This window comes from Eublepharis macularius, chromosome 11, assembly GCF_028583425.1.
Source record: "Eublepharis macularius isolate TG4126 chromosome 11, MPM_Emac_v1.0, whole genome shotgun sequence".
Classification (NCBI taxonomy): Eukaryota; Metazoa; Chordata; class Lepidosauria; order Squamata; family Eublepharidae; genus Eublepharis; species Eublepharis macularius.
Window position 1 is genome coordinate 85075757 of NC_072800.1, and position 16008 is coordinate 85091764.

The 16008-nt window shown below is 43.8% G+C and overlaps 1 protein-coding gene across 1 annotated transcript in view; it reads left to right on the forward strand.

Moving 5' to 3' along the window:
- Positions 1-16008, forward strand: part of XYLB (xylulokinase) — a 135259-nt gene that overhangs the window by 28355 nt on the left and 90896 nt on the right. The window contains exon 8 of the mRNA XM_054991993.1: positions 344-416. Within this exon, the coding sequence (XP_054847968.1) occupies positions 344-416 (73 nt within the window). The remainder of the gene's footprint in view (positions 1-343; positions 417-16008) is intronic.

Genomic DNA, 16008 nt, shown 5'->3' on the forward strand with positions numbered 1-16008 from the left:
GAAAAATCGCCAAGCACCTGCAGACCTCCCTGAGTTGAGTGGCCCTGTGCAGTGAATATTTATGTTTTATGATCTGAAGAGCTTGAGTGGATTGCTCAACTCGTTTGTACGTTTCTTTGTCTTTTTCCGTGCAAAGTGGCTCAGTTTCTATGACACTGTATTGTATACTCGGGTGCGTGATCAGTGAATGTAAGTACTTTTAAGTCCCATTGATTTCAGCTGGAGACCTTTAAGCCCATTTACATCAATGGAATGTAACCAAAGGCTTAATTTTTTTGCTTCATCTGCAGATAAATGATAGTGAATTTGGGATTCACTCTCTCATTTTCTCTTTTTCTTCCAGAGGATCTCTTTGGTCAGTAGCTTTGCGGCCTCCTTGTTTCTTGGGGCTTACGCTCGCATTGATTACAGTGATGGTAAGCATCTTCTGCTTTTTGAAAATGTGCTCAGCCCATCCTAGAAGCTTTGCCTGGGCTAATAAAAGAGAACTCTTTTATTTCTCGGTGAAGGAAAGAGGTAGAGAGACTCGTTTTCATTCTCAAAGAATGGAATACCATAAGTAAACGAAGAACCACTTTGATCAAGTCGGTCAAGCATTAGCCTTGAATTTGGATGCAAATCCCAGCTCAGCCAGGGACTGTTTGGGTAGCCTAAACTCAATCTCTAAGGGTGGAAATACACATTACTAAGTGCTTAATGATGCTCAAGTGCAGGATTGTATGTGTAGCCCTAAATTTACATGCAGGCTGTTCTTGCTTGGCACACATGCATGCCACTTTCACGGGAGTTCCCTTTGTGTGATCACATCTGCAAGTGATTCCAGAGGGCAGAGCATCAATTCAGCTCTGATTTTGCTGGAGAACAAGTACTGTATGCTCCTTTGAATTGCCAATTTGCATTTCTTTAAGATGTGAGAAGTGTCAAGATCTGCAATTAAATTAATGGGTGTCAGGGAAACTGGGATACTTTTAGCAGTTGAGGAGGAACTGATATTGAACGCGAGAATGTATTGACGCGGAGCAAATTGAAGTGTGACTGTGCGAGCGAGTGCATGGAAAGTTGGAAGGGAGACACGTGAACTGAGGTTCACTTGAGTGTCCCTAGGTACTTGGTAATGTGTATTTCCACCCTAAGAGTCAAATAGCATGTTACAAACTGTGGTGACTGCAGCACCTAGAGGGGTTCTGTTTGCCCCGTTGGGGAGCTGCATGTATAGCCCATCAGTACACACGTGACCCTCCCCCCAAATGGACTGGGAAAACAGTGCAGGGGAGGGGCGGAGGCTGAAGTCCCTTCTCACCCTTTTGCCACAGTCTCAATACGCATTGGGGCCCTGACTCTGAGCAGTTGGGAAATAGATTCCCTTTGCACCTGATGTCTGTCAGATTGTCTCAGCCGAAGTCAGGTTGGGGGAACACAGAGACTATACCTTATAACATACGTAGTCTGAACCTGAATGGCTTTCTACAACAGCTTCCCTTTCCTTACCATCACTTTTCCTAATGGCCCTAAGAACAGTTAAATGCTGTTGATGTCAGCCATGGTTACAGACAACCAGGGTTTGTTAATCAGTTTCAAACTTTGGTTTCATATCTTGATTAACAGGGACCCATAGATAACATTAGCTGTGGTTAACGTTGATACCAGTATGGTATCAACTGTGATTGGGGTAGGGAACATATACTGGAGGGGACAGGAGAAGGAAGAGACTGAAAGGGGGGGACATATGGTCACTGAAGCCTTGCAAAAAGATTGCCAGTTGTCTCTGCACTAGCCAGGGGTGAAAAGAAGTGGGGCACCATGTAATGACAGCTGTCATCACTCTACAAGTGGCTAATTTATAGTGCAATTCTAAGCAGAGTTACTCCAGTCTAAACCCATTGATTTCAATGGGTTTAGACTGGAGTAACTCTGTTTAGGATTGCACTCTTAAAGCAGCATCCATGTGGTGGATACAGTGTATGACAGGTTGACAGCTGCTTGCATTTTGTTGAGTCTCTTTGATACTTTATATTGTTTATATTATTTCCTTTATATTTAGAGACAATGTTTTGGAAATCATCATCATGTAAAATACCATTGTTCACCCTCTTCCTCGTTCCTGCTAGGTTTATAATGATTGGGTGGTACAGACTTCAAAAGACCCAGTTGTTTAGCCCTCCAGTTAAAAAAAAAATTATTGAGCTCCAGCAGAAAATGTGTGTGTGTTAGAGAAGAAAATGCAGGACGGAGCGTTGCTTTTTTTAAAAGGCCAATTCCAGGAGGCGCTAATCTCTTCCTGTAAAACACTTTGCACTTTTGTTGATTGATTTTTTTTTAAATGCCAAAAAGCTATATTAGAATGATAAATTATTTCCATTTATACTGTGTGGATTTTTTTCAAAAGCAAGATACTGTTGAGACGGAGCACGTTAAATGTGTTGTTTAATGCATTTTTCTGTTCAAAAGTAACCCCTCCACACCATATGTTTTTTGAAGAGCAGCCTTTTCCACCTTAGGGATGCCTCAACTGTTCCCCTGGGGAGTGGGAGGGAGGGTTGCACTATTCTGTGAACTGGCTGAAACTGCAATAGTAATGGCGTGGATGCATAAAGTTGCTGCATACCAGGGCTCATTTCAAGGGGGAACGTGCAGGAACGCAGTTCTGGCAGTTCCCCAAAGAGGTCACATGTCAGGTGGCCCCGCCCACCTGACTATTGGCCATTTGGGGCCTGTTTCAGCCTGGATTGGGGCTGAAACGGCCGGGATCGGGCCTCTGACGGGTGGTGGATCACTCTCCCACTCAGCAGCGGCCCAATGCTGACCATTTTGGGCCCCTTTTCGGCCATTTTCAGCCCCTTGTTGCCATTTTGGTCCCAATTTCGGCCCTGAATGGCCAGGATTGGGTCCAAAACAGCCAGGATAGGTAATGTCAGGGGGTGTGGCATACGCTATTCAGTTATGCCAATAACACACTTCAGGTGATAGCAAGGGGTATGGCATATGCTGATGAGCTATGCTAATGAGTTCCTCTAGCTCTTTTTCTACGAAATGACCCCTGCTGCATACTAAGGAAAAAACTACACGGTACGCCTGACATACGTCGGGTTGTGGGTGCATGACTGGATTCACAGACAGATGGGGGAACCTACCTTAAGCAGTGCTGCTTCTTTCAGTGCTGTGAGGTAGGAGAGGCAGAAGCAGTTTCTGGTTTCCCTCTCATCCAGTTTTTGCCAGTGGAAATGGCAGTGATAGGGGATTTTTGCCACAGACCCAGAGAAAAGAGGTGAAAAGCCTCCCCCCGCTGCTGTTTCCACTGGCAAAAACCTGGCCAGAGGGAAACTGGAAGCTCTTTTTCTATTCTCATGGCTCTGAGAGTATGAGCACTTTCTAAAGTGGCTTCCCTGACTGCGAGTCTAGTCACATCATCATAATCATTTTGATGAGAGCCACTTTGGTGTAGTGGTTAAAAGCAGCAGGACTCTAATCTGGAGAACGGGGGTTTGATTCCCCACTCCTCCGCCTGAAGCCAGCTGGGTGACCTTGGGTTAGTCACGGCTCTCTCAGAGCTCTCTCAGCCCCACCCACTTCACAGGGTGATTGTTGTTGTGGAGGTAATAATAACACACTTTGTAAACCGCTCTGAGTTGATGTTAAGTCATCCTGAAGGGCGGTATTTAAATCGAATGTTATCATCATCATCATCAATTGTCAATTGTCAATCGTCAGTCATCAATAACATTGGATTTATATACTGAACATTGGATTTATATAATGAACTGAAAATACTAGATACCTGGCAACTTAACGCCTACTCAGAGTGCTGCGCAGAAGCCAGCATAAGCAAACCACTTCTGTTTGTTTCCTGCCTTGAAAATCCCAGTGGATTGCCATCAATTGGTTGTGACTTGACAGCACTTTGCACACTCTCTCAGGTAGGGTTGCCAGATGTCTGGTTTTCACCCAGACAGTCTGATATTTTCTTGGACTGTCTAGGGGAAATGAACTGAAAATACGAGATACCTGGCAATTCTGCTCCTCACCGAGCCAGGCAACATGGCCGCCTGCTGCTGCAGCAACTGCTGCCACTTCTTGCCCTCCTCCGCAGTGCCTTCTCCTCCGCAGTGCTGCGTCCTCAGGGCCACTGCCTCCAGGCGACCCTCACTGGAAGGAGGAAAGAAAGAGCAAGAGAGAGCGCTGGCTTGCTATCTTTCAGGAGAAACATACTCTCTTCAAGCATCCTTTTTTCATTGCACTCAACTTTTTAATTAAAAAATCTGCTCATTGGAACAACCTCTATTCAGATCTCTGGGACCATTGAGAGTCAGCCATGGGCTGTTCTACACCGTGATAGGAGCTAACAGAAGGTTCCAGACCCATTTGGGCCTTCAGAAATATTTGTATTATCTCTGACTACAGACAGCTCAGCACGCTGGACTAATGAGGATAATTCCTGGGTCTGCTTTGCAGCTTTTTGTGCCGTGTTTTACAGTTTTATTTTATTGCATCCCTGGTTAGTGTTGCGTTAACATTTGAACACTCCCTATAAAAATCCCAGCTGCAGTCCTAGGCCCCCTTAAGCAACTAATCAATGGTGCTTTGCGAGTTTGATATTGTATCTTTTCCATCCACTTATTGACCTTCTCTGTTCATCCACATATTGAACCCGCTTTTCATCCAAACGTTGACCCCTCTTTTCATCCATCATTGACCGTGACCTGAAAGGGACTGGGGCTATTCATGGCTCCTTTTGCATCTAGACAGAGCCACAAGCCGCTGAAGTGTTAAGTGATGGAATGCCCTTTATTGTTGATAGCCTTGAGGTAGAGCCTGTTCTTCAGATCATTACGTACAGTGCGATCCTAAGCAAAGTTGCTCCAGTCTAAGCCCATTGAAATGAATGGGTTTAGACAGGCGTAACTCTGCTTAGGATTGCACTGTTAATGTGTGTTGAGCCGAGAATGACTCTCCCCCCCCCCCCCACTTTTTTACACTTATTTCTCAAATAACCTCTCTGTGTACAGATACCCAAAGACTTGGAGTTCCATCCGTGCAGAATCCTTATGTACGTGAAATCTTTTCCAATTCACTTAGCCGCACCAGGCCTTTTAAGCAAGAGACCAAGCCCTGCCAAAATTAAGCAGCGGCAATCTTACTGATTTCAGGAGGAGAGTTAAGCTTGAGTTTTAATCCTCCCCCCCTCTAGAATGTGTTTGTTTGCTTTTTTTCTTATTGCAACATTTGTGATCCACTTTCCCCTCCAACTAGAGTGTTTCCCAGTAAAAATCATGCAGATCTTTTAAAAATCATGTTGGTAAAAACAGGGAGAAATATTACTGTGCTGTTAACTCATGCTTTATATAGCTCCTCAAGTTCAACAGGCTCTCTGAAACCTGTTGAAAGGCTTACTGGGAGCGAAACCACGTTGTCCTTTTTTCCTATCAACTTTTGACATTAGGCTCAGGTAAGCCTATCTTGGGGGAAGAGGTCTACAATTTGGGGATCGAGGCAAAAAATGAGGAGTCTGCTCTAAGCCGTCATAGATTCAAGGAGCAATTCTCAGCAGGTCTACTCATAAGTAAGACTCGTTTTATTCCGTGGGGCTTACTCCCAGGAAAGTGTTTGCAGGATTGTGGCCACAGTCTTGAGCCCCTCTACCTGTCCTCTTCCTTTCACAATGATGTCATTAGAAAGCATAATGTAGTAGCATGAATATCAACATAATAAATGTATCATACTGTTTTAGTGTGTAGTGTTTCCTGATAATAAATTCACAATAACCATGATTGCCAATTCACCGGATAGGCAAACAGGCTTCCTTTTGGCTGTAAGCCACTCTCCTGAAGGACAAAGGCGAAACATTGGCTGTGCGCAACCATATTTGTCCATTAACCCTTGGCAAAACAAACCAATAAGTTGAGGATACTCAGCCTAGAGGAGTCCTGGAATACTTTGCTCCCTTTGCCCCTGCTTTTTGCACTTTTTGTGGCTGGATCACAAGACTTTATTGTCATTATTTCGAACATCTCTACTGAAAATGGCAAGATCAAGAGTACAGACTTTTTTAAAAAGTGTTGTAGCAAAATAATTCTCTTAAGAAATGAAATTGACAGCTGGCAACTAGAGAGCAATCACTCCAAATAAAAACCTCTCCAGTTATTAGAAAAGATTCTTTGTCCTGGTCCTATACTGATTAAGGAAATTGACGGTGATGTAAATTTTCATCTGCCCCCGCAAGGTATATATGAATTCAGTTACGATAGCCTGCTATGTCTGCTTCTTACTTAAAAAACACATTTTCCAGCATTACATTGTCACATTATATCATTGTATAAGAAAAATATCTATCCCCGTCTAGTAAATTTTTATCTTGTCCATTCCCGCAGGAATTCGGGTGGTGCATATGATTCTTCCTTCCCCATTTAATCCTTACACCTTTAAGCATCTCTTTAAACTCTCTTATTCACACCAGTGAGACTTGACTGAATTGTCCCCATGTTTTTAATCTACAACCCCTGCTTTGAAAGCACTGGCTTTCACGCTGTTTTCTGGGGGTATTTGAGGCCCGTCAGAAGTTTATCAGGAGCTTTTCAATGACAAGCTCAATAATGGCGGACAAATTTCCCTGAAAGACATCTGACCCACGTCTCCGACCTTCCTCAGCAGCCGAAAGCCAAAGGGCACACTCTGGAGTACGCTTACTGGCTTGTACTGAACAAAAATTTTATGACTTTGTGTAACCTATGTTTCTAGGTCTCTAGGTTTTTAACTTTGTTCCATGGTTTTTAATAGTTTTTGCAGTGTGCAATAAATAACGATATTTCTTTTATATTTTATATTTTCTTGGCTGCTCAGCCTTGTTGGTTCCTAACTTATACTCACTGGGACTGAGTGTATACCCCAGAATGTGTCCCAACATGCAAGGTTTTCAGAGCAGGCTTGTGGTTTCACAGCACAGAAGTCGATAGGAAATACATGCTGTGAGTGACCAACGTCTGAAACTTCCATTTTAAAGCTTTCTCGGGTCAAAATGAGAGCAATGATGGATGAGGGAGTTGGAAAGGGCCCCAAACTTCACATAATGTTTGTAAGAATATTTTAAGGATTTTTCTGGATTGCTGCCAGCAGTTCCTGCTGGCAACCACCTTTGTCCAGGATTTAAATGGACTTCTGAATCTGCAGACTTTTTTTGGAAATGGCATTGCCTGAAACCTGCCTATGGATGACTCTACTCCACATGCTTTGGAAGCCTCTTTGGTTTCAATATGTGCCTTTAAAAGGAAAGCCAAGTCACAAAATGCGCTGTATGTTCAGACCTGTGCTAGACACAGCTCTGAATCTCAGCCTTTGGCTGTAAAAGGCTAATAGGAGCAAAGTCTTCAAATACAAGGTTGGCAAGAACTTCACAAAGTCACTGTGCTTTACTGTAGTTGCTAGATCACAATTAGAAGTTCCAAGTGTACCTTTAAAGCTCTCAGAGAGTGATTCTGCACACTTTGGATAATGCACTTCCAATCCTCTTTATAGATCATTTGAAATGGATTTTTTCATGTGCGGAACAAAAAATCCACCTCAAACGATTGATAAAGTGCATTGAAAGTGCATTATCCAATGTGTGCGGAATCAGCCAGAGACTGTATTGGGAGACAAAGTAGCCATGATTCATCTTTGTTCTTCTGTGCTTCCCACATTGGGACTGCGCACACGCAGGCCTGCTGGTGGAGAAGCTTCTTAGCTTCTTTTGAGCTCCATTTGGGGCCGCTTCTCCCCGGTCACATTGACTAACTGTTTTTCCTGCCTAAAACGGGTCCCGTGACCTGGGAGGAGTGAGCCCCTCTCTCTCAGTTCTTCCTGAACTGCCGCGAAGAGAGGAACTTCAGAGCGCGTTCGTTTGTCCTTCTTGATTATCGATCTATGACTTGGACTTGGATTGGACCTGGATTTCGCTGTTCTGCTTATCGATTTGGCTGTGTCGTCTTGTATTGTGAGGTTTTTCAGTGTGATTTTCTAGGCTGGACTTGGATTTCGTTTATCCCTCAGTTTGGCTTTGGTGTATTTGAACCGCGTTTCCCGTGTTGTAACAGTTGAACATGGTAGCGGTGAGTCTGGCTGGTATGTCACAAAAGTCTCTGCTTAAGCAATGTACCCGGTGTGGTACTCAAATGAGCAGATCCAACCAACACGATCTGTGTCTTCAGTGCCTGGGTGAGGGTTTAGGATACTCGGAATCTTGCTCTTTATACCACGTGGCAGAAGAAGCAGTTTATACACATGCAAAATAAAGTTGCTTCCTCACATTTTGTCCATTGTAGGTAGATTTACAGTGCCATCCTAAGCAGAGTCACACCCTTCTAAACCCATTGGCTTAAATGGGTTTAAAGGAGTCTAACCGTGCTTAGGATGGCACTGGTAAAAGTACAGAGGGAAACTCTGGGTTATAGCCTGGTAAACTCTTTGCTTTACAGCTTCTAAACTCTTAACAAAACAAATTGGTCTGGTAAATAGTATCACCTTACCTGTGTACTCCTCCTCCTCATTTTTTGGGACTGGGTCAGTGACGGCATGTACCAAAATGTGTTAATAGGTCACGATTTCTTCCTCTCCCCAGAAAATTAAATGCCCCTTTCTCTCTGGCTATTGTTATCAGGAGTCATTATTTCCAGATGAAGGGCTGGGAAAGTTGATCTATGGATTGTTTAGCAATCCAAATGGTGCAACTTAATTTTCCTTGGCTGGTGGATTAGTTTAACATTCAGCTAGCTTTATAGTTCATAGTGCTACACGCCTTGTTGAGGTGTATTAAATTACTCGACACGCTAAATCAATATTCTTAGGTCTACAATGCAAGCATTAGCGGGCTGGTTTTACTGGTTTCGTTGGTCTGGAAGCAACGTTTTGCAAAGGGGAGATTAGAGAATTATGTACAGATGGAGTTTAAAGATTGGGACTGTTGTGCCCTTTTGCAAAATGGCACAAGAGAATTCTGATTAAATGTTTCTCAGGGTTAAGAAAAGTCAGGGATTTCATCTCAGAATCGCCATATGTTACTTCAGAACTGCTGTTGCTCATGGAATAAATTAATCCGTCGACTTGTAGCTTTTATACAAGTGGTACAAGTGGCAAATCTTTTTTTAAACTTAAAAAAAACCCTTAAAAACTAAACCAGGAATGGAAAAATGAAACAAAATGAATTACTCAGGAACTGGGTTTTGATAGAAGGCCAAAAGGAATGCAGCAAGGACAAAAAAAGGGGATGGGGTGGGGAAAACCCCCCCAAACTCAACCCAAACAAGCAGGGGAACAAAATAGAGGTGTTAAGTAACAACATATATATATATATATATATATTTAGAGAGTATTTTTTATAGATGTGCACCAATATAGATTAAAAACAAGTTTAAAATATAAGGCCTGAATGGCAGGCTACATATACATAATAAAACTTGCTAAAACATCTCAAAATACAGATGATGGTACAGTGCAGTGACCAACACAAATAGACCACGGTACAGTACAAAACTGACCAGACGCATTTCGGCCCTAAGGCCTTCCTCAGTGGTCAGTTATAAACAATTTGTGATGAAACACACCCACACATGTAGAAACCAATCATGCAATGCTCCCGGTGTTTCATCTAGAGCTGTAAAAAAAGAAGAAGGGGGGGAGGAATTTTTTTAAAAATATGATACAGTCCGTTATTAAGTGCTAGAACTTTCTAGGTAAAATACTGGATCAGAATTTACCTCTAGTTTTGTGTGATAAACTACAAATATTGCAGTAGATCCAGGACTGCATTCACACGCTGCTCTTCGTTTATTGTTGCGCTCTAAAGAAAAAATGTACCAAATTAGAAAATTATTCCCTAACATGCTCTTAATTGACCCCCCAGGTTCTCCAAACCCAATCACAAACCCACCTGAGGCTTGGTTTCCAATGTATAGGAGTGTGTCACATCAATCTGCAGTAAAGATAAACTGGCAAGGCAGGAATAAAGCACAGTACAAGTAATCTAACATGGCTAGCAGAGGCCATGTTACTTTGGGCTAAAGTAATTTAATGCCTTTGTTTCTTAATATAATTAAAACAATGGTTAAACCACTCAAGTGTTAGGCATTCATCCTAATGCATTTGCATTCATTGGTCAGAAAGGAAAAGCATTTCTCTCTCAGCAGTTGTGTAGATACACTGCCTATTTAGTGTTTCTTCTCAATATAAGGGCTAGAACTTTTTGAAAGTGAAAGTGAAAGCTGCACATCCAGGATAAGGGCCTGAAATATTGGAGGTGGGGGGTGACTCATCGGCCCTTCCATGACAACTTTGTAAATTTTTATTCTATTGAATTTATATTCCGCTCTCCCCGCACACGTTGATGCCTGGCGTTGGCCCCGGCATTGATGCCAAAGCCAGAATGCTTGAGCTAAGAGACCCAACGGCACAGTCTACAGAAAAGGAATGCCTTTCCAATGTAAATATGATTGAAATAAATGGCAGTAATGCTGTGGAAGAATTCTTTTTTTGGTACTCCTACGGCGTTTCGGCAGATTGAAGTTCCGAGTGGGCTGTACCCTACATTGAAAATACTAGAGACTTTTGCTATAATTCCAAGTCTAAATTCACTAGTTCACATTTTTTTAAAAAAGGTCTCAGCCTCAAAATTAATAATAAAAAATAAAAAATTAAAAAAAAAAGGTCTCAGCCAGTTTGTTAATACCTAATAATAACAAGAATAAGCAGCAGTACATAAATGCTAAACTAAGTACTATTCAGGCCAGTAATCATCTCAGCACTGCAGCCCTCTGAGGAATATCAGTAATATTACCTCCTCATTCAGGGGCTGAGGCGGAGAGATGGCCAGAGAAACCCCTGGCCCCATTTCAAGGCATAAATTGCAAGTCTTGCTTGAATGTAGTGATGCACGAGGCCAGATTCAGTATATTAAATCTGATCAATTTTGTTTCATGCAAATCAGACCCATCAATTAATTAGGTGCTTCTTAATTTGCCCCATGATTCTGTGGCAGGAATCTGCCTCAATACAGTCTGCTATCAATGGACTTCTCCTTTCTTCATCTCATGTCTGCTGGAAAGCACCTTAAGTGTCATTGTTAGCTGCAGAAAAATGATGTTGCATTGGCTGAATCAGGATCGAGAAGACATTCAGTTTCCCACTCAAAAGTTATTATGCACATCATTTTGACGGTGGGCACAGCGACTACAACTGTATTTGCAAGGTTTAATTTGAGTTGGGGATCAACAGAGCTTTATCCAGAGCTTGTTTTTAGACCTAAGGGGCAGCCCTGGATTGGAGAATAACAACTGTGCTTATATACTGCTTTTCTAGAGAGATTAGTGCCTCACCCAGAGGGGTGAACAAGTTAGTGTTGTTACTATCCCCACGATACAGCTGGGGAGCTGGGGCTGAGAGGAGTGGCTTACCCAAGGCCACCTACTGAGCCCATGGCAGTAGTGGGATTTGAACCAGCAGAGTGCTGATTCACAGCCGAACCACTTGACCACTGTGCTACAACCATTGTATGACATAATAGCATCTTTGATTTGTGGCTTCTCTTGTACCACAACCTCTTTTTGCACATCTGACATTCAGAGGTGGAGTATGAAGGCTCAAAGAGTACAATTTCAACATAGGATTTGGCCCTGATAGTCACTTTTCAGAAAGAGAGCACAGAGCAGTTCCCAGCATTGGGAATGAAATACTGGCTGTCTTGCTAGAGGGCAGCCCAGCCTTTGGGCCCCGTTGCCTGCATCGCAGTGCATTTCCCAGCACATGTACCCATTACGTAGAGCATACTGAGCACAGGAGATCGTATGCAACAAGCCAGGCACTACCAAGGGAGGGTGCTGTTGTTTTCTCTGTCTTCAGTTCTGCTGCCAGCCAGACTCTTGGGGAGGGGAGCCTGTTGTTTTTAAAAGTCTCAGTCTCGTTTGTCCCCAGCAGTGTGAAAGCTGAGCTCAGGCTGTCTTTGCTTGTAAAGGAAGGGCATACCAGGGATTTTTTTCAGCGGGAACGCGGTGGAACGGAGTTCTGGAACCTCTTGAAAACGGTCACATGGCTGGTGGCCCCGCCCCCTGATCTCCAGGCAGAGGGGAGTTTAGATTGACCTCCGTGCTGCCAAGCTTTCCTCTGTCTGGAGATTAGGGGGTGGGGCCACCGGCCATGTGACCATTTTCGCCGAGGGTGATTTAAACTTTTAAAAGCTCCCCCCCTTGTTCCAGCTGACCCAAAGTGACGTCATTGTGCGGTCTCGAGTTCTACCACCTCTTTTCCCAGAAAAAAGTCCTGGGGCATAGTATTAATGAGTTTGTGCTTAATATGAATCCAGCCCCTGCAATCCATTTGGGAGTTGAATATGCAGCACCTCCCTCTCTCTCTCTCTCTCTCTCTCTCTCTCTCTCTCTCTCTCCCCCCCCCCCCCAAATGCTGGTCTGTTGCATTTCTTTGCTACAGGTGGCGGCAGGTGACCTGTGTGGACCAGGTTCTTTACACGGCTCTTGCTTTAAGACTGCTCAAAAATTTTTTTTTTGAAGAAGGGAGCTTTGACTCTCGGAAACTTCTACCCTGAAAATCTTGTTGGTCTCTAAGGTGCCGCTGGACTCAAATTCTGCTGATCTACTAAAGACTAACATGGCTACCTTCCCTGAAATGATACCTTCTTTTTCAAGATTTTTACTCACAGTCTGCCTTTCTGAATAAGCAAACAGACATACAACTTGAGAATACAGGGAAGTGGTAACAAGCAAAGCTTGGTTCTGACAGCGGAGAAACGGGGCTGTGAGCCAATGCGAGGGGGCCCGTGGCTGCCGCACTAGGCACATGCTTGCACCAAAATGAGCAGTTCCTTCCTCAGCGGCTTCTCTCGGCCGTGGAGATCCTGGCCCAACTCTGTAGCTAGATTGACTGCGGACGTTCATTTCACTCTGTCCTCTGTTCTCCATTTCTTTTTGCTTTATACCTTTCAGACTGAAGAAGGTATCTGAAGAAGTGAGCTGTGACTCATGAAAGCTCATACCCTAACACCAATCTTGTTAGTCTTATAGGTGCTACTGGTCTCTTGCTCTTTCCTCCTCCTTCCTTTCAGACTGTGAGCTTTGCTTGCGAGGATTTGTTAATTTTGACCTGCGTGCAGCATTTTAACTGTTGTTGAGGGGTGGTGATGATGGATATACACTATGCTGAGCTCGAGAGAGCGCTGGGAGCACTGCCTCTGTACAACAGCGCAGGCCCATGTGGTAGCTGTCTGAATGGCACTCACCCTCATTATCCCAATGAAATAAATGCCCGTGGAATGATGCCAGGCCACTAATTGCTTCCTGGTCCATGGCAAAGGAGCCAATTCAGCCTTGTGCCAGTTGGCAGCACGTCTCAATGTCTTCTTCCTCCAGAAGCAACTGGAGAACTGGCAGGATCCCTGCGGGAAGAGCAGATTTAATGGCACTCTTTGGCAGGGGAGTGGGGGGGAGAGGAGGGAGAAAGAAGTCCCAAGGAAATACAATTTTACAAGCTTGACTTCTGCACCGTGGAAGATATCAGAAAAAAAAAATGTCTACAGGGGGGAAAGGGAGAGCTTTGCCGCTTGCTGGATGAGAGTCAGGACAGGAGGCAGAGAATAACTGGATTGAAGCTGGAAAATGGAGAAAAGCAGAAGGGGAAGGAAAAGGAAGCGTCGTGGGAAATGTCAGAGTAAAAAGATGGGGTTTCCGTGTTTGTTTGTTTGAAGAAAGAAGGCGGGGAAAGAGACAAAGGAATGCCAGGAAGGAGAGCGTTCCACATGTGGAAGGAAGCAAGAGGTGGCAGGAGGCTGTTCTCGGCCTCTGGTCAAGCGAGCGTGTTGGTTTGCTGCTGACCTTCCCTTCTCTGTGTGCTCTGCTCTTTCTTTGTGTCTTTCCCGTACATTCCAAGGGCCCTTATTCAGTCAGGACCTCCCTGGTAAACCATTGCTCCCATTTTATACCTATTTTGCCTTTTAGGGAGATGGTTGCGATACTTTTAGTGTGCCTGTTTGTGCGCTAGGGTTCTTTTGCCATGTATATCAGATGATTGAGGAATGGGATATTCAAACAGCGATCCTTGGTGCGAGAACACTGGTGCAAAAGTCTCTTTCTCAAGCTGTGAGATGCTCTTCCCAGCTTCTCTAGCATTCTTTTCTCCTCTGATTAATTTCTATTGTGCTCCCATGTACCTTTTCCCCAATCGCATTCTCAAAATTTACTGTCAGTTCCTCACCTTTCCCCCTCCATTCTTTATTTTGTTCATCAGCTCTATTTTTTAAATCTGTTGCGGGGGATTCTGTTTTGTTAAATTTGATAGGCAGGACTGTAGGCTTTTCTCTGCATTCTTGCATTTACCCAGATGACATCTGTTAGGGAGTAGAGCAGGGCCTTCACTGTAGTAGCCCCTGTACTTTGAAATTCTTTTTCAGGAGACACCTGCCTATTAATTTCTCTGACTGACTGGCCAGTGAGGAAAAGATTATTACACAGTTTTAAAGTTGACAGTGAGAAAATTGAAATTGTTCAAGGCTTTCTATTCGTTGGCTCAATCATCAACCAAAAGGGAGACAGCAATGAAGAAAATCAGAAGAAGATTGAGACTTGGAAGAGCATCTGTGAGGGAGCTAGAGAAGATCCTTAAAGATAAAGATGTCTCTCTGGGAACCAAGATCAAGATAATCCAAACTATGGCATTCCCCATTACTATGCATGGATGAGGAAGTCGGACTGGAGAAAGCTGACCAGAAGAAAATTGATTCATTTGAAATGTGGTGCTGGAGGCGAGTTTTGTGGACAGCCGAAAAGACAAATAAGTGGGTACTAGATCAAATCAAGCCCGAATCCTCCCTAGAAGCTAAAATGACAAAACTAAGGCTATCGTACTTCTGTCACATCATGAGAAGACAAGATTCTCTGGAAAAGTCAATAATGCTAGGAAAAGAGGAAGATGGTAGGAAAAGAGGAAGATCTAAAACAAGATGTCTGGACTCAATAAAAGAAGCCATGTCTGCCAGTATGCAGGATCTGAGCAAGTATGCTAATGATAGGATGTTTTGGAAGTCTTTCCTTCATAGGGTCGCCATAGGTCAGAGGCAACTTGATGGCACATAACACACACACTTGTGTGTTTAACTCTGGTCTGTAAATTGCTTTGGGTACTTTGTAAGTTACAGAGCCCCGTGGCGCAGAGTGGTAAGCTGCAGGACTGCAGCCCAAATTCTGCTCACGACTTGAGTTCGATCCTGGCGGAAGCCAGGTTCAGATAGCCGGCTCCAGGTTGACTCAGCTTTCCATCCTTCCGAGGCTGGTAAAATGAGTACCCAGTTTCCTGGGGGTAAAGTGTAGATGATGACTGGGGAAGGCAATGGCAAACCACCCCATAACAAGTCTGCCGAGAAAATGTCAGGATGCAACGTCCTCCATAGGACAGTAATGACTGGTGCTTGCACAGGGGACTACCTTTACCTTCTTTTTTACCTGCTTTGTAAGTAGAGACTGGCTTCGACTAGATGTCAAGTGAAACCAACATTTAGTTGAACTAACTGTGGTTAGTATGATGGTCTTCATGTAGGCTTGTCCATTAGCGATGTTTAGTTGGGGCACTTCAAACCAGGATCTTAAACACTGGTTTGAAGTTGGTTTATTAACCAATTAGCATTAACTGTGATTTCATGTTATTTGTGAACTTAGTTATCCAGGTTTAGTCTTGGCTGGTTCTCTGGAGCTGCCCTTGCTTCAGCGCAGGGAAGGATACCAGCTGAGTCTGTACAGGGGAGGTACTGGAGGTAATGAAACCAGCATTTGTCAGGGCACACCAGGGTTTGACTGGTCACCTGCAAGCTGAATCTTGGTTTTACAAAGTAAACTTGGTCAAAACAACTCACGGTTTTGCATTATTCCAAGCCAGTATGACTAATTAGTAAATTAATACCTAGGCTGAATGTTGTGTACAGCACTTAGCAATTTGATGGCGGTAATCACGTGCTGCTGAGTAACACTCATGGGAGATGCAATAGAAGTT